Source organism: Colletes latitarsis, chromosome 6, assembly GCF_051014445.1.
Source record: "Colletes latitarsis isolate SP2378_abdomen chromosome 6, iyColLati1, whole genome shotgun sequence".
NCBI classification, from domain to species: domain Eukaryota; kingdom Metazoa; phylum Arthropoda; class Insecta; order Hymenoptera; family Colletidae; genus Colletes; species Colletes latitarsis.
Window position 1 is genome coordinate 8,502,726 of NC_135139.1, and position 19,676 is coordinate 8,522,401.

At 37.3% G+C, this 19,676-nt stretch overlaps 1 protein-coding gene across 3 annotated transcripts in view; it reads left to right on the forward strand.

Moving 5' to 3' along the window:
• The window catches only part of Trbl (tribbles pseudokinase 2), a 46,464-nt gene that overhangs the window by 21,591 nt on the left and 5,197 nt on the right, over window positions 1-19,676 (forward strand). For all 3 annotated transcript variants that reach the window (XM_076766067.1, XM_076766065.1, XM_076766066.1), the window contains exon 3: window positions 11,832-12,133. In XM_076766067.1, the coding sequence (XP_076622182.1) occupies window positions 11,832-12,133 (302 nt within the window). The remainder of the gene's footprint in view (window positions 1-11,831; window positions 12,134-19,676) is intronic.

Genomic DNA, 19,676 nt, shown 5'->3' on the forward strand with positions numbered 1-19,676 from the left:
GTTGCTAGCACACGATTATCAAATTGCATCTATGACCTAAATTAACTGCTACTTAAGTTAAAATACATCATTTGCTAACTATAGGCGCCAAACATACCTATGAAACAGAGTTGTAGAGTACAAGCAAAATGAATTAACATTTCGGAAACAAGACATTAAGAATAGGTTTATTTGTACAGTAATACCTTATGGTCTCCTTCGGGAGTAATTTTATAGATTAAGAAACCACGTGTTTAAAATATACAAATCCTTGTATAATAAACCCTTGTTAAAACTAATTTTATTTCGAGCACGCGATTTCTAAAGTCCCAAAAGTATCGAATGGAACGTAAAGTGCTCCGAGAAAAATGGTTTTATTCGAGCTTGAAATTGTTAGGGAGAAAAAATAAGGTTAACATATTCTTCCTACGTAACAAAGTAATTTTCTTCGTCTAAAACAAAATAAGTAATAAATTCTTTAATAATTACTAGTATATAGAAAGCAATTTTATAATAATTAATTCATGTCACAGAACGCTGCGATGGAAAAGCAATGCATCTGGATACTCTTCGCTGATACTTTAACTCGTGGCAAATTAGTAACTGTAATCGTCCAAGAGTTAGATAACAGCCGTTAGAAACGATCGTAAGCACGTAAGAGTGCAAATAAAGTAAACAGTGAGAATTAAAAATTCTATGACGAGCCACACGTCGTTTTAATTGCAGCTACTGGAACGGTGCACGCGTTGCGCAGCTGCATACAATTTCCAACAGAACAGACAGTTATACAATGAAAACGCCAGGTCGTAACGATTAGCTAGTATTTCGATCGATCGAAGCTGCCACTCGGAGTCTCGTTGCGAGATACATACTGTCGACGTAACTAATTGAGTTTGTCTGTGATCATGTTTTTCACCCAAGAAAAATTGAATCGCAATTGCATCGATCCATGGATCGATTTAACTCTCGACTCTAGGGTGTGATCAAAATGACCCTGATGGTTGAAGGCGCCGTAATGATAAATTACACTAATCTACGTGGAGCTTTGTATACTTCGAGCCTGAACTTCGAATGAATAGGCAGAAACTAAAAGTTGAATTTAATGCTCATTGGCAATTTGTGCTATTAGTGTTGATTACTTTCGTAACAAATTGATCTATCATTAAGTTAAGTATAATCGTACGTTTACTTAGAGCAGGTACTTAGATGCTAGATCACGATTAAACTAACACCACTTTATCAGTCGAGCATTAAAATTGACGATCTACGTATTTTCGTATTTGAATTTCACAAGTAAATATCGACTAAGTAATTACTATCTTTAAAAAATAGGGAAATTTCTACATTCAAGATAATTGGTAGGCTTAAAATGATGAAAGAAAGATACACTCCTAGAATTGTTGAACTTGTTAAAATTATTAAATATTTATTTTATTTTTCAATGTCCCCTGAAGTCGCTATTATGTTTTATATCGAGGTAGTACAAGCTTTCTTGGCTAAGCCGTCGTAGCTGAAGTGCTACAAAGTGTCACAGTTTGCAATTTAAATTCGAATTCCAATCCGAACTACCAGAGAGTTAGTCTTCAACCGAAACGAATCGTCGGATATTATTTCCTAGCCAATCTTGAGTTTGTTATTGCTTCTGCATGTTGGGACAATGTCAAAACCCTACTTTTGGCTTTCAAAGAGAATCGTTCAAGGGGAAACCCCAGCTGTCTCACCGGAAATTTTAATATTTAGGGAGAGAATCTAGGGGTTGAACAAAAAGAGGGGTAAATAAAAATATGCAAAGACCGATGAACAGACTTGATATTTGTGTCAGGACTCACGGCAGGATTATATACGCAAAAGCGACTGCAACTTTCCATCGGGTTCTTTCATCTCGCAATTTTCCATTTTGTGTGCTTGCAACGCGGATGTACACAGAGCGAATGCATTTCATAAATAATGTATGAGCCACGCAGCCATAGACGTCGTAACTTTTCCTAATGCTTGGTCGCGATAACGTTATCTCCTTTTCCGGAAATAAACGCAGACGTATCCGCGCCTCGATTGCGTGGAAATCTGGCGAGGAGCTGCGCCGTTAATGATTTAATGTCGCGATTCGACAGACCAAAAGGCGCCACGTAACCCCACACGACACACAAAATCGCGTGCGCATGCGCGCGCGTGTGTGTCTCCCCCTCCCGACGCTCGTTCACACCGTGGCAGCTGCTGTGTGCCGCGTTTCCATTAACATTTTACAATCGTGACGTTATACAATGCGCTGCTTACATCACCGGCTCGCGAACAAATACAAGGCTGCACCTTGCCTCACCTCGCCTTTACTTCGTCATATCGTCGCTACCCGTTATTCATAATCGCTTCTAAAGCCAGGGCCGTTTAATTTAATTGACGATTACATCGACTTGGGCCTTGCGTGACACGCTTTCGCAAGCGCGTCCAGCTTCCGACTAGGCTCTCCGACGTTGACGCTCGAAACGTTTCGAAAAATTAGAACTTAGAAACCGTCCAATGGGACTTTTACGCTAGAAATTTCTGGAACATCATCGATAAAGATTGTTAAAGAGTACATTTTATCTCTCTATGTTATATATATATATTTTGTTTTGAACACAAAGTTTGCTTTCTTTTATGTTATTTTCTTTTTCTCCCACCAGATGGCGAGTCCTTATCAATGACCGCGTGACCGCGTTTTTTCTGTATTCTCCGTTGCAAATAAACGTTATATATTATGTAGAAAATCTCAATTCATTTTACAAGAGAAACCATAACACCCAATGAAGATTAATTTATTATACAAATTGATATTAACACGTTGGCTGTCATACCAGTTTTCCATATCTAAAAATGTCCTCGACCTTTGATCGACAAATATTCAATATTTACAATTGTACAAGTATATTCTTCCATCGTAAACAATTTTACAACGCGCTATAAATATTAAAGTGCCGGTCACCAGTGACCGCCGTGACAGTCGACGTGTTAATATTTTCTATAATTTTTGTTATAAAAAGTTTTACAAAAATATTTTAATGGAGTTTCTTTATACTCATCGGTTCCTACAATTTCCAAGTGGTCCCGTTCACAAAGCACTCGTCTGATTCGTAGATAGACATTGTTAGATAAAAGAATTCTCTTCCACCCTTGTTGGCAACATCGATCGATATCGATCACAGAAGACGTACAGCTTTAGGTTGGATCAGAACTATCGAATCGATCGATAGTACACGGCAATTTCTAGATGGTTAACCATCCATCCAACTACTGACCGCGTCCAGAACAACTTAAGTCTTCGTGGATGGCCTAGATGTCTCAATTGGTAGAGTCTGGCCATCCGAAGAACGGAAGATACGAGATCGATTTTGTTTGTTTTTAAATCTGCTATTAATAAAATAATGGAGAACAGAATCACAATGCTTGTACTCTACTTGTGCGAAGAAAAAGGAGCAACGTACAAAGATAAACAGGATGTATGGAAATAGATTTTTGAAAACTTAGAACAATTTCGTGTTTCTTCTAGAGCACTTGCTCGAACGTTCATTGTTCCAGTTCCAGTTCGAGTTGTCGAGTGTCTGAACTTTACGCGTCTAATCTGAAATCATGATGTAATCGAAAACAACTGTGCAAAGGAGTCTGTAAAGAAACGTGTATTCCGACGGGATGAGTTCGTTGAAAACTGTGTCGTAACCGTCTTCGTTGAGATATGTTTGGAGAGCAAAGCGACGAATGTTTGCTTTTTTTAGTTCATTTTTTATTCAAAGGTTTCGCGCGTCGGCCTCGACCGTATAAAGAGAAGCGTAATTTTTGGTCTTCGCGTTTACGATTTGCCCGAGGTCTTAGAATCTTCAGCCAGTACGTAGTGAAAACCATAAATCGCTCGCTGTCTGTCCGACAGAAGAGGGCAACGCTGGTTGGCGCAATCGAAAGGCAAATTTGAAAGACCTTGTGAAAAAGTCTGTTGCGTTAGTGTCTTCTGGCGAAAGAGCGCGAAGCAATTAAAACTTGGACTTTTCCGCGGAAACAAGAACGTGAAAACATGACATTTTTCGAACCCTGAAACTAATGAAAAATGTTTACAAAAACTGGAGAAAAATTTATGGTCTGAATCCCCCCTCCAATGTTTTTAAACTTAAAACACAAAACTAACAAATCTTTTTATTACATTACTGGTGGATACGGTAATGAATAATAATCGATCAGAAATCTTAGGTTTTTATTATTAAATGCAATATAATTGAATAAGACAGTCCATATACAGAGTGTTCGACCATCCGTGGGAAAAATTTAAATGGGGGATTCTAGAGGCCAAAATAAGACGAAAACCAAGAATGCCAATTTGTTGATGAAGGCTTCGTTAAACAGTTATTAACGTTTAAAGTTCCGACCGTACTGACTTTTTTTCTCGAAAATGCGCAAGATTTCGGGGATATGTCTATTCACCAAAAATGATTGTAATTGACCCCCGCAACTGAAAATAATTTTTCTAGAACGATTTGAAAATTTTTTTTTTCGTCGAAAAATTTAGGCACCTACCCCCCGTCGATTTTTCTTAAAAATCCGTTTTTCATTTTTAGTAATTTTGTTTGACGCCCTACAGAAAAGTTGTCTAATACTTTTTTGTAGGTACCCATGAGCTCTACTTCAGAGAAAAGTTTTATTGAAATATATTCCCTATTGTAAGAGTTATGGCTGTTTGAAAAGTGGACAATTTTTATGGGGTTTTTCTCATTTTGCGGGGTCAAGAACCAACTTTTCGAATATTTTTACGATTTGTACATATCCTCCATCAAAATACGCGTAGTTTGCTTTTTTAAACATTAAAATCGTCCAATCCGTTCAGAAGTTATGACGTTTTAAAGACTCGCATGAAAATTTGGGCAGACGTTTCTGGCCAGAAATTATATTTTCGGTGAGGAATTTTTTTCTCGAAAGTGGGTAGGATTTCGAAAGTATGTGTATTCACCAAAAATGATTGTAATTGACCCCCGCAACCGAAAATAATTTTTCCAGAACGATTTGAAATTTTTGAATTTAATCGTTAATAACTTTTTAACGAAGCCTCCATCAACAGGTTGGTATTCTTGATTTTCGTCTTATTTTGGTCTCTAGAATCCTCTATTAAAATTTTTTCCAGGGGTGGCCGAACACCCTGTATAATAGGTAGTACATACCAGAGTTAGACAAATTTTAGATTCATCCGTTAAATTTTGACATCCTATATATCACCAGGGTGGAAAATGTTTTTCACGCTGATGATTAAAAATTGCCCCTCGTTTGCTTCCGGTCAGCACTCCCTACACCCTAATATCCTGTTGTGGGGGATGCAGATGTGTCATATATCCGGGTAGTTGTAGGCCTGGCAATCTAGGAGTTTTTCTCGATTTTGTAGAATGGTAACATAATACAAATTAACTAAAATGTTAAGGGGCTATAATAAATAAAAATTATTCTAGAGATTTTTTAAAAAATATACAAATTGCTTCATGAATATTTATTAACCCTGTTTGACGACATTTCTCTAATCGCGACGGGACATGTAGGTTTAAAGAATAGATGAGTGGAAATTAATGTAAATCAAGTCTTGGGTTAGAGATTAAAATTCATTAATGTGTATGTATAATTAAATAAATTTTAAATAATCATTTAGGAGTAGAGAGTTCTTTCTTCCTTGAATCTTAAATTAATTTATGTAATTTTTTTTTATTGCTACACGATATTTCTGTATTTCTATATTTAAAATTAAGTTCAGCATAATTTCTGCCTGAAAGAAATATAAAGTTTGCGTAAATAAGTAACACTTCCGGGTAACCAACGATCGTTTATCGCAATAAGTCGAAGTATTCCGAGCGAATTGAATTCCTGTCTGTTGCGTTCCATAAATGTCGATAACTTGCGGCGAACGTTACCAGTAATTGTGCACAAAACGTTTGTCCGCCACCGATGGATGTTCGAGCATTTCAAAAGTAATGATCGATCAGCACCGGGCTCGATTTCGTAAAGAACGCACTGTGCCCTTATTAAACTAATGGGACTCGAGTTTCGAAACCGTGTCAGGTTTCGACACGCGAGATGAACGGCCGGACGAACGAAGTTTCAAAAGTAGCCAAGATTTCGTGTGCTCCGTTATCGACCCGTTTTGTAAAGTCAAGTTACGTATACTGGCTCCAAAAAGACCTGCCCACGCAAACCACAAATATGTACTAAATCTACTTTGGACTTCCGGTTGGCACAATGCAATTGTATGCCGAATAGATTGGAGAAGGCTCCAGCGCATTTCCGGTAGCAGAAACTAGTTTTCACAAGAAACTTTCAGCCAGGATATAAATTAAATTTTAAGTAGAGGCGAGTAAATCAAGATGGAAGCATTGTATACATATACAGGGTATTCAGCCACCCCTGGGAAAAATTTAAATAGGGGATTCTACAGGCCAAAATAAGACGAAAATCAAGAATACCAATTTGTTGATAGAGGCTTCGTTAAAAAGTTATTAACGTTTAAAGTTCCGCCCGTACTGAATTTTTTTCTCGAAAATACGCAAGATTTCGGGGGTATGTCTATTGACCAAAAATGATTGTAATTGACCCCCGCAATCGAGAATAATTTTTCCAAAACGATTTGAAATTTTTTTTTCCGTCGAAAAATTTCATACCTTCTCGAATTTTTTTCTAAAAAATGGGTAGCATTTCAAGGGTGTATCTATTGACCAAAAATGATTGTAATTGACCCCCGCAACCGAAAATAATTTTTCCAGAACGATTTGAAATTTTTGAATTTAATTGTTAATAACTTTTTAACGAAGCCTCCATCAACAAATTGGTATTCTTGATTTTCGTCTTATTTTGTCCTCTGGAATCCCCCATTAAAATTTTTCCCAGGGGTGGCCGAACACCCTGTATAATTATTATAAAAAACAAAATATCTAACCATTATGAGATAGTAACAACTGCTCGTGGCTCGATGAACAGAAACTTGATAAATCAACTATGTTGAGATTGCGAAATTAACACTATTGCCTCAAAATTAATCTGTAGAATTTTCTTGACCGATAGACCAGGATATACTTGAATCTTTTGATTATCGAAAGCACTCTACACACTGATTTATCTTTATAAGAGATCTCTTTTTTTCTATCTTTAAAAAAACGCGTTCGACAATTATAATTGTTCTCAGACGTGCATACAACTTAAAGCTTAATATAAAATTAAAGATAACTGCAAGAAAACGATATATAAATTTTAGCAAGTAGGTTTAAGTTTTTTAGACGACTGGTCTATAGTAGTTGGAATTGGAATCGGTTCCACTATCTGATCATTTGCAATTTGACTGTCAACTCGGTTTCTGGAAATCTGGCATCGATCAAGTAGAATTTCTGAAATATCTAATTATATTTATCCACAATTTCCACGAGATAGAATTTCGCGTCTTTGGAATAATCGATTAATTATCCGTGAGCCTCGAGCAGCGGAGATAAACGAGTTTCGACTTTGTTCGGTAGTATTTAATCGATCAACTTCGAGTTTGGTACCTAATTAGAGTAATTAAGCCTGTCGTTGAAAAAAACCATTCCCCGAGTACTCCATAGCCGGATGTAATTGTGCAAAGCCTTGAACCGTCGATCGTGATCGAGCGAAGATTCATGACCTTGCGATTACTCCTTTTCTTCCAGAATTGTGTCCAAGGTCCGACGATTCTTTGCTCTCGTGAACCGATCAAAAATTCGCTATATTTAAAATTTACTGTCGCATACATCTAACGATGATACGCAGAAACGATTGCACGGGTTTTCCTCTCAATACAAGAATTCCTTTGATCGATGATCGTTGTTTTTTAATTATACATGCTATCTCGAGATAAATGCATACTCGATTATTGGTGATATATTTTGCAATACTTAAGCGCTGTTACCACCGACAGAATTTATCGAAAGGATTAACCCCTAGAAACACACTTTTTTTCCAACTTTATCGTAAAAAAATGTATCGAATGATACAAGAGTTATTTGCAATATTACTATGTGTCTATTATAAAATTTTGTATTTCTGTTTTTAATACTTGTATTCGCGATGAATCAAAACCGAGGTGATATACTGTTCTAATCTTGGTCAGCATTTTAATGTTTTCGTTTCTAAAATGAAAACATGCAAGTTTGTTTACATGCACTATTTCATAAGGGTTTCTCACGTTACTAATATGTGGCAACACTTTCCATAATCACCACCAGAGGACTTGCTCTCTCGCAAGTGCTCGACCGACCATCCAATATCTCGACCTGCTAGCATTGTTTTAGTGATGAGTCCACTAGTAAGTCCAGGACGAAACGCTCCTTTTTTATTTTCACAACTTCTGCTATCTCGCTTACCATTCTTTTGTACAACAAACGCGCCACAAAATACATATTTAGAAAATAAATGAGCTTTCGGCAGTAAATCATGACGTTCTTATTGAAATTTCCACCGTGTTTGTTACTGTCTGCTCGCCTCGGATATCCGTATTATAACCGGTCAATGCTAACGTACATTTATCTAGCACAATGGCAGATATTATGCGCGTATTGAGAACGTCGCGCGCGACGCTACTACATGAATCGTGTTCCTTAAAGGGATCTGCATAAGAACTAGTTCCACGAGTACGCTGCACCGCGGCTGGTAACCATTTCGATTCTAAGACCAAGCAGAAGAAATTTGCATAGGGTGCAGCTAGTACAATTTGTGGAGCAGTCCCATCGAAGGGGTCTTGAGTTATGTTAGACTTAGTTGAGTAATCCCGGAATGTTTATGACGGTTGAAAATGAAATTGAGGCGAAAGAGAATTATGTTTCCTTCTGGCCATACTAGTAATGGACTCGTCACTGAAACCTGACAGATTCGTCTAAAGAAGTTTGCATACGTATCTCAAGATTTAGTAAGTCGATTGACTTCAAATTTGGAGGGAATCTTCAACAAACGTGTTTTTTATCGCCTGAACTAGAGATTTTAAAAAATATTTCTAACAAAAATACTTCTTCCACTTTTTTCAAATTAACAGAATAGCTAGTATCTTAAAGGGACTTCGATTATCTGTAGCTCGTATAATTTTCATTATTTTTATTCGAAAAAATGCATATTAAAAATGTCTGTAAATATATGTTCGGAATCACAATACGGTTACTGTAGTGTAGGACGTAGGAGACAAGGTTCACTTAATGACTGAGATAACCCATTGCGACTATAATTTATTTTATTTTATTTACGCATCACTTACGATCTATAATCGCCTTGCTCCTTCTGTCCTACTAACTTGGGCGATCAGGACTCTGTCCTTATTCAGGGTGTTGGGAAAAATTTTAATGGGATATTCTAGAGACTAAAATAAGTTCATTGTTTGAATTCTGTTTCATTAAAATCCTTCAATATGTCCAGAAGTTCTAATTTTTTAAACATATGCATGAAATTTCGGGGAAATATTTCGCAACAGAAATTATATTTTCGGTAAAGAATTTTTTTCTCGAAAGTGGGTAGGAATTCGGGGGTATGTGTATTTACCAAAAACGATCGTAATTGACCCCTGCAACCAAAAATAATTTTTCTAGAACGATTTGAAATTTTTTAATTTTGTTGAAAAATTTCACACCTTCTCGAATTTTTTTCTCAAAAGTGGGTAGGATTTCGAGGGTATGTCTAATGACCAAAAATGATTGTAATTGATCCCTGCAACCGAAAATAATTTTTCCAGAATGATTTGAAACTTTTTAATTTCGCCTTAATTTTCAGCACCTACCCCCTGTCGATTTTTCTTAAAAATTAGTTTTTCATGTATAACTAATTTAGTTGACGCTGTACGGAAAAGTTGTCTAATACTTTTTTGTAGGTACCAATGAGCTCTACTTCCATGCTAAATTTCGTTGAAATATATTCACTATTGTAGGAGTTATGGCCGTTTGAAAATTGAACCAATTTTATGGGGTTTTTCTCATTTTACGGGATCAACTTTTCGAATATTTTTGGAACATCTACATATTCTCCACTAAAATACGCGTTGTTTGCCTTTTTAAACATTAAAATCGTCCAATCCGTTCAGAAGTTATGACGTTTTAAAGATTCGCATGAAAATTCAGGCAGACATTTCTGGCCTCACATTAGATTTTCGGTAAGGAATTTTTTTCTCGAAAGTGCGTAGGATTTCGGGGGTAAGTCTAATGACCAAAAATGATTATAATTGACCCCCGCAACTGAAAATAGTTTTTCTAGAACGATTTGAAATTTTTCTTTTTCATCGAAAAATTTAGGCACCTACCCCCTGTCGATTTTCCTTAAAAATTCGTTTTTGATTTAGAATAATTTCGCTTAATGTTCTACAGAAAAGTTGTTCAATACTTTTTTGTAGGTACCCATGAGCTCTACTTCAGAAAAAAGTTTCATTGAAATATATTCCCTATTGTAAGAGTTATGGCTGTTTGAAAAGTGGACCATTTTTATGGGGTTTTTCTCATTTTGCGGGGTCAAGAACCAACTTTTCAAATATTTTTACGATTTGTACATATCCTCCATCAAAATACGCGTAGTTTGCTTTTTTAAACATTAAAATCATCCAATCCGTTCAGAAGTTATGACGTTTTAAAGATTCGCATGAAAATTCAGGCAGACATTTCTGGCCTCACATTAGTTTTTCGGTAAGGAATTTTTTTCTCGAAAGTGCGTAGGATTTCGGGGGTAAGTCTAATGACCAAAAATGATTATAATTGACCCCCGCAACTAAAAATACTTTTTTCAGAATGATTTGAAATTTTTTAGTAACTTTTTAACGAAGCCTCAATCAAGAAATTAATATTTTCGATTTCCGTCTTATTTCGACCTCTAGTCTCCCATTAAAATGTTTTCCAGGTGTGTCTGAACACCCTGTATGTTCTTCCCGATCGTCCTTTACTTTTCTTCGTGCCGGGTGCAAAAGCTTTCGACACGCGCCGTGGAACAATCTCGATCCTTCGAAAACGGTGTTCCACGACGCGTGCCTTCTATTGATTTTTGCACCCGGCACGCCGATTTCGGTTGCACACGGCCCGAATATCCTTAACGCTTCTTCAGGTCGCCACAATTACTATGATCCCACGGTTGTATTTTTAAAAAAATAAGAAAAAAAGGTCTGAAAATTGTACATTTAGACTTGAATATCCTGTTAACTCTTTAGGACACGCTAGAATTAAAAGTGTCCCACCTTTTTAATACACCGTAATGCATGGTGGGATATTTTTAGTCTCACCTCGAAATATTGCAATAGCTTAATGCGCATAAGTTTACACTTCGCCTTATTTACGTAAAGCAGTTGGTAATATCTTCAACAAATGTTACAAATGTAGTCACTTGCATTGGCAACATTCAACATGCCAATACAGGTTCATCAATTGTTGCAAACAGAAGGTTTATTGCGACTAATTTAAGTAAACTATTACTATTTTTTTGTGTGTTTATATTATGTGATACCTTTATTAATACAAATATACCACAATTTTGTTTAACACTAGATTTACGGGCATTGATCGCACGTATATTTATTGATACCTTTCATGTTGCCGTTTACCTCAAAATACGATTTTTCTTTTAATTAGAATATGTATTCATGTCATTGCATCAAACAAGTTCAACATAAGTTGTTAAAAAGTAATATTTACGCGCTCTGTAATTTTAAATATGGAATCTGATATCCGTCAAATTGACGGTTTCCGTAAATCTAGTGTTAATTTAAAACGCAATAAAGTTTCTATGCAACATGGGTCTATTTTGTTGTCTGAAATCCTGTGTCGCAGAGAGCTAAGCCAGTTATTGGTTTTGCCGTACGAGCAGCGTAGTGACGCAACGGTTTTTTAAAATTTCAGGCGTTGACCGTGGGCGACAAAGGTTGCGAAGCACTACTACAAGCACACCTTCGATTAGAAGGTACCGGAGCGGCAAGCGGCGTGGCAGGCGTGGTGGAAGCACCTGGAGGTCGACGATATCTCCTGCTGGAGGGCCACCACGGTGACCTGCACGCCTACGTAAGGGCGCGCAGGAGATTGCGGGAACCGGAGGCGAGGCGGCTCTTCCGGCAGGCGGCCAGGGCCGTGGCTACGTGCCACGAGTACGGAGTCGTGCTTAGAGACCTGAAGCTCAGGAAATTCGTCTTCGCCGACGAAGCAAGGTAAGAAGAGAGTAAATCATCACGCTCGAAGAAACTGCCCAAATCTGCCGTAAGTTCTGTTACAAATATTGGGCTATTGTAAACAAATAAGCAACATTAGTATTAACTATCATATACGCTTACAAAATTAGTACCCATCCTCTTGTCGACACATTCTTTCGAGCTATTCGTTTCGCACATACAGCGAGAAACAAAAATATACTGGCAAAGAGTATATTTGAATTTACTGTTATATAACTTAATTATTTTATTTTATTTCACACAGTATTTAAAAAACGATGGTTTGCGTACTTTATGTACGCCAGTATTCTTAATCTCTTTTTTTATAAGCTTACAAGAAACATTAGAATCCTTCAAAAGTATTCTAGTTTCAATTCTAATACATTTTTGGTTTTGTGGTCAACGAATTTATGCATCTTTTATTGAATTTGTATTAAATAGGAAAGGGTTGTGGATCCACATTCAATTTAAACATCATACGGATTAAAGTAATTGTTAAAAGAGTTCTTGAGCGTTTCCAGGTGTTTGGACAATTCGTTTCTTAAAAAGGATATTGTTAGAGAATTTTGGATTTCAACTCCACCTTAGCAAAGCACTTCTATCAGTATCTTACGCTTCTCTCCTATATCAACAGTTTAGTTAAGAAATCTTGTAATTTCCAGTGGTTGAAAACAGTTATGGTTATATTGGTTCGAATTTATCTCACACACTTAGAACACAACTTACGGCAGGGCTAGTTAGAAATATTAGGAAATAGCAAGATATTTTTATTAGACAGGCAATGATTTATCTTAACAATTCTATGATGTTGGATAGGAAGTCTTTATAGAAATTAAACAAATGTTACGTCAGAAATGTCATCGAATAAAGTAAATGAATTTACGATAAAAATAAGGTAATAAGTGTACATAAGGTTGATTATTATCTCTAATATTCGCTATATCCATTAAAGCGTAATTTTATTCAGTTCATCGATTATTTAAAAAAAAATATATTTACAATTTCAATTAAACATTGGTGATTAAGAATGAATATATTTGCATCGTTCGTTCGTAAAGTTGCCGCAAAGCAGAATGTTGTCGCGCAAATATGATGATTTTTAACTTTAAAGAAAACGAATGGAGATCGATTACAACGTGTATTTGCATTTTCCGATAAGTTACGCAACAGGGTATCAATTTAAGGGACGCGACCATAGTCTAGCGTATACAAAGTAGTAGATACTAAAGTGACAAAGTAGCTGCTAATTTGACGTGGCTGTTAATGATGCGATACGCCCACGTATCGTTTGTGGCATTCTTCGAGCAAGCGAGAGAACTCGTGTTACAGAGCCATGGAAAACCAGTTCGTATTCGTTTCATTTCCATATTCGCTTGTAATTCTTTTACACCATCAAGTACGAGAGATATCTTGGAAAAGAAGTGCTTCCACACCTACATAAATTAACTTCCCCTTCACTCAACAGAGCACAATGTAACCCTCCTACGTTCGATGAATTCCGTTCTATTTTCTGTTTTTATTTTACTCCGATCATTTATCGCAATTATCAGTTCGAATGTTTGTTGTTACCATTACATATCAAATAGAATAGTGATTCTTAACTTGTAGTCCGTGGATTCCAAGGGGGCTGCAGATTGATTTCTGGAGGTCTGCGAGCTTGTACCTCAAAGTTTTTAGTATTTGTTTTATTTAAGAACCACTGAAATAGAAGCTTTGCTTATGTTCCTATTGTGTTTATTAAGTTAATTAATCTAATCTCTAGGATTAGAGTTAATGGAGCAATAATTTTTCTGATCGCAATCAAAGTTCTGTTGATTTTCAAAACATATTTCGTATCTCTTTATATCAGAACAAAAATATGCATTTCAAAAACTTGTCACAAAGTGTTGGGAAACTATTCCGTATATTTTTGTTTGAGTACGCAGATATTTTGTTATTCCACGAGCATGGGTGTAATGTATAAATGTCGATGAATTCTTCCCAAAAATTTTTGTCATGATACATTTTAATCAGAATATATATCGCCATGTTGAACTTTGTACTCTAGACTCTGCTCACCAACTAAGATAGTATACAGAGTCGTAACCGAAACAAATGCCAATACACTAATACATACATTGTATTCGAATTGTAATCTCAAAATTTCAATGAAGTCGAAATGATACATTGTTGTTTAGCCATGAGTTTAAGTCTATAGCTTTCGTGATGTTAGAAAATAGAGTGACGATTCAACGTCGAATTTTATTTTCTTAAATCCATCACTAGTGTCATTACTTGCATAGCTTAAATCCATTACTTGTATCGCAACAAGTATCAGCGTCAGTACCACCTTTTTTATACAATTTCCTGAAATCTTTTCCGTATTTCATTCAGACGTTCATTCACGATAGCTTCATGTAACTCTTGGCGCGTATTTCTTATAATTTACGTTAACTTCCGGTTTGGTTATTTATACATTAGCGCCTCCGCGTACTCTTCCATATACAGAATGTTCCACTGTCAAGTAATCCTACAGAAAATATTCATAAGATTTTCTTATTCCTTTCATCAGAAACTATAATTTGGAAAACAAAATTGATACGAACCCAGCATCTTACAGTTCTTTTACTTTTTTCAAGTTAACAATAACAATTAACAAAATTAGTCAAACATCAAAAATAAAAAAATATATTGTCGAGAAAATCGCCAACGTACATTACAAGATGATTGGAGCTGCTAATACAGTTAGTCACAGACCATCCTGTTTCGCATTACTAATCGTACAAAGTGTTGTAACAAAGTCATCATTGCTATCTCGAAATGAGAATGGGAACAGTCGTATAAAGTAGAATAAAGGCTGACTCACAGTATCCGTCGAGCAACCGACTGTCAAGATTTTCTAGAAACGTATTGCAAGAAGAAACGGTGACAAACAATGTGCATACCATCAAGTAATACCTATCTGTAACGATAAAACACAATTCTGTCTATTGCTACATCACGAGAAAATATCTAGAACGACTCGAATGAAATTTAAAACACGCTTATAGGGTAATACAAGTTAAAAATTTAATTCTATATTATACAGGTCTTGTTTCAATTCTTCATAACAGTTATAGAAAATAAAGGTTCCGTTGAACCGTTTCGATCAAAACTGTCGCATAATAGTTATTCTCGGAACTTTTTCGATCTCCGCATCGAAGCGCCGAGTCTCGATCGTCGCCGTTTGACATACTAATTTCGCTTCCCTCCTTTATAACCATTCTCTTCCTTTATCAGGCAATGCACGAAACGAGAATTTTATGAAATTCGATCGTGCATTATTGTTATCTCAAACTTCTGCCTACGCGAATCTAACCTAAAACTTCCTGGCGTCCGATTGTGCGTCTTGCAACTCGCAATCTTCGCCGGAAGATGTCGCGTCTTGACCAAGATAACGTTATTGAAAATGAATTCATGGAACGAACGGACCGCCCCCCCCCCCCCCCCCCCCCAAGCCACGCCACGTCGAAGTATTCGCTTAGGCGTGTTCGCGGCCGAACGTGACTTATTCGCGCGATACACGACGCACCTACGTGTGTCCGTGGCAGCAACAAGAGCTCCTCCGGTGTGTTGTGTGTTCGGGCTCGAGGGCAACGAAGCAGGCAACCGAGCAACCAAGAAAGTAAACGTGCAAAAGATCGCGGCGTGCTTGCGTGCGGCGGCGCTGTGTCGTGTGTAGCGCGACGGTGACGCGATAAAAGCCGGGAGAACGAACACGAGAGACCGAGAAATTTGCAAGCGTGTGTGCGCGCGCATGTGTCGGTCGGTCGGTCGGTGTTGGCCAATCGCGCCTTGCGCTCGCATTCCTGCCGCTCGGTGAACTGCTCCCGCGCGTAGAATAACGAGAAGCGAGAAGGAAAGATCACCGAGATATAGGGGAGGAGGCAGAGGGGAGACAGGGAATGTTGCAAGCCAGAAAAGCATATTGGTTCATCGGCTGGGGAGATTTTGAAATGCTGGTATAATTAGGAAACGCGTGGTTCGTTCCACCTCCCAGAACTCGAGTCCAGACGTCTCTCCCTGCTATTGCGTTAGAGCATGCGGCGTATTTTCATTGACCCCGTGGCTGCTGCTGCTGCGGCTGCGACAGGCGACGAAGTGCAGAATATTTTCAAAAACTTTGCATCGTCAAATCGTCAACTGGTATTGTTGGTAAATCGCAAAAGAAAAGACCGACTGTCGAACTAACGATGACGAACAAGGTTTAATTATTCGGAAAGACCAGTTTTGGTTGTCAAAGTAAACGCTTACGGCAGAATGAGTAGTCGTCTCCGGAAACGGTAGTTGAAATTTCATGCGGTGGATTCGTATCAATCGTTCGTTACAAATATGATTACAACGATTGCTGCGCGCAATGCGATACGTAACTATCCTTCTGTCTTGCGGCAATCGCGCTTATGCAAATATCCTTGTGGGCACTTGCATGGATTTGCGTCAGCTTTTTTATTATTATACAATATATAACAAAAAATTCTATATGTATATATCCATCCATCTTTCTTACCCGTGTATCAATCACGATTTAGGCAAATTTGAAACCTCTGATTTTGATCGAAATTGCCATCTTGCTTCATTTTGTCGAATAGCAAATTGCATTTTCCTTGTTCCATTTGGCCCGCGTTTATTATTGCCGTTGCAGTCGCAATCCACACACGGGACCAAATGTGTAACCCGTCGAGTATAACGAGGAGACATTATCGAATGTGACACGCTGATTTTTGAATAGACATTTATCTGTAAAGTACAATAAAATAGTTTAGTAAACATTAAAGCGTTATAACTCTTGAACTATTAAATTTAAGGCACAAGTTTCTTAATACTTTTTTGTCGAAGTTAGAAAACTACATCGAATAACCTAATTAAAATTATAGAGTTTCGCTTAAAAAAAGAATGAAGTTTTTATTTCGAGTATTGTTACCGTACAAAAGCCCATTGAAAAGTGAACGTCATAGATGTGCATGTCTCCTTGCAAACCCAGTATATAACGTTTCGTCAGTGGCTGTTACCATCTACTTGCACGATGACGCCAGCAGATACGTGGCAATATCTTTATAAGCGGAGATCTTTGTCTCTTAACAAAGCTTTCGGCGTGCTTCTGCACTGACAACGAGTCGCGCACCGTCGCGTCTAATTCTGGCTCAGGACACGATAGAATTCATTGACATCAAGGTTCTTGACACTCGAGGTCCTCTGTTCCTCGACCCTGGACCAATCGATGAGTCGATAACACTAGGCCAGAATTCATTTCCATTAAAGTTCTCTACCGCTTTTGTTATACCTCTTTCCGTTCTTCCGACCGACGTATCGATCGATTGATCGAATCAACGATTTCCCGGATGTGCCTTTTTACGGAGTTCAAGTATCTCGGTAAACTACCTGATAATACAAAGGGACGTATACATTGTCCACGCCAGGAGGAATAATTTCCTTCGGCCGGAAGTCCTTTAAGTTCGCGTCTGCTCGGTGCGGCTATATTCACCGAATTTAAATCTATTTAAATCTATTAGACGTTGATGCAATGAAATTGTTCGTCGTAAAACTGAATGGTGTTTCGCAAGAATGATTCGAGCAACAAACTATCAGGAAATGAGTTAACTCCACAGAGAGCCCTAGGACATTATATTCTACGATTATCGAAAATGATTCAAACTTTTCCAGAAGATTGCCCAGTACCGTATACGCATTGTTAGCCCCCCGTGTGCAAGAACAATATTTCCACTCCTGTTAATATATTATTAAATAGTAATATATTTAATAATTATTATTATTTAATTGGGAATTTGATGTGTGGTATTTGGTAAATATTTATAGTATAGAAAATGTACTGAAAAAATAAATAGTAGAATGAAATTTGGATTGTTCGTGATTTCTTCTTGAAAGGAAAGAAAGGGGGAAGGGCCAATCAGGAAAGCAGGAAAACGGGATAGAATAATAACGAACGATACGGTCGTTTCTCAATCACGCTCTCGAATATACGAGTCTCTCGAGGAAATCACCGCGCTAGAATTTACCGTCGGGGTTCTTGAACTCACTAGCTGTCGTAGGAGTCGTTTGCTTACGAGTGAAAGTTTGCGAAGAAAGCTGCGCCGGCGGCTATCCTCGGCTCGTCTCGTGCATCCGAAGCGGAGAGCGTGGCGTCGAAGCGGGCAAAACCAGGTTCCTTCTCGGAAACGATAACTCGAGGCCGTTGACACTCGCTCGGATTTTCAAGATCGTGTGGCAGCGAGGCTCTCTCTTCCTTTTCTCTTCTCCTCGGATCGGTGAATCAACGAAACCGAAGGAGGAAGTCTCTATGGAAAATACAAGGCAATCGTAGAATTCTACGTCACCAACCCTTTGCAATCAGAGACCTTTTTTATATTTCGTTTCAGCAGGTCCACTTGGAATTCAACTACTTTCCAAAGTGCGTTGCATAACAGTCTCATTTTCACGTATTTTGAAAAAAGAATGACACCAAATGATTTTTCTACTTTCATTTGTTTACATCGATCAAGACCAACGTTATAATCGTTGTTCATTTTGAGAGCATCGACGCACAATAGTCGAAATGCAATTTTCGAAGATTCTTGTAGCCATGCCATTAGCTATTATAAATTCAAAGAATATTTGCACTGCAAAATTTTCATAAGCCCGGTGCTGTATACAAATTATGTTTTGCCAATAGGATGGTTTAGAGAGGAAGTATATTTAAATAATTTTCTTTCTTAAGAAATAGCACTTTGATTATTAGGTTTAATTAATAGAAATATTCATTGGTACATTTCATCGCCTGAAAAGTAATCTGCGCATAATTTGTTCCTGTTTTTCGTTTCGTGATATTAAATTTCCTTCTCTCCACACGTGTGCACTTCCCGAACGATTACGCCATTACATATCGACCAAGTGTCTCAAGCGATATGAGAACGAACATCGTGGAGAGCTTACAATTACTCAAGACCCGAGAATATTACGTACGCGCATTCTCGACAGTCTGTATTAAATATATTCTAAGAACGTTACTGTTGGCAATAATTTGATTTCAAAGTTTCTTCATCTCGCGACTTAATATTATCGATACGTTCAATGCAACATATTATTAAACGAGAGAAACAAAATAAAAATTAATTATACACATTAATTACAAATGTTAAATTAATATTGTTTATTACTGCCATCGATATCATTTATTTCTTGCAAAGAATTTTTATGCATACCTCGTTTATTACATATTTTTATAACAAACTAAAACGATAAATTATACATATTTTTGCACTACGTTGACGCATTAAACGACGAATTGTGAGTTTTGTTGACAATAAACTTTGAACAAGTATTTAATAATTTTAACGCATTGAGTAATTCTATATCTCTCCACGATGACTTGTAATGTGCTACTGAATACAAGTGTCACGTGACTCGTAAGTAAATAACCAATATGGCGGCTATGACTGTTATAAGTTCTATCGCTCTTATTTCTTGTTGGAAGGAGTTAGTTGACGCAATTTTGAGATATAGATCGCGTCTATTTGGGGAATACAAATTA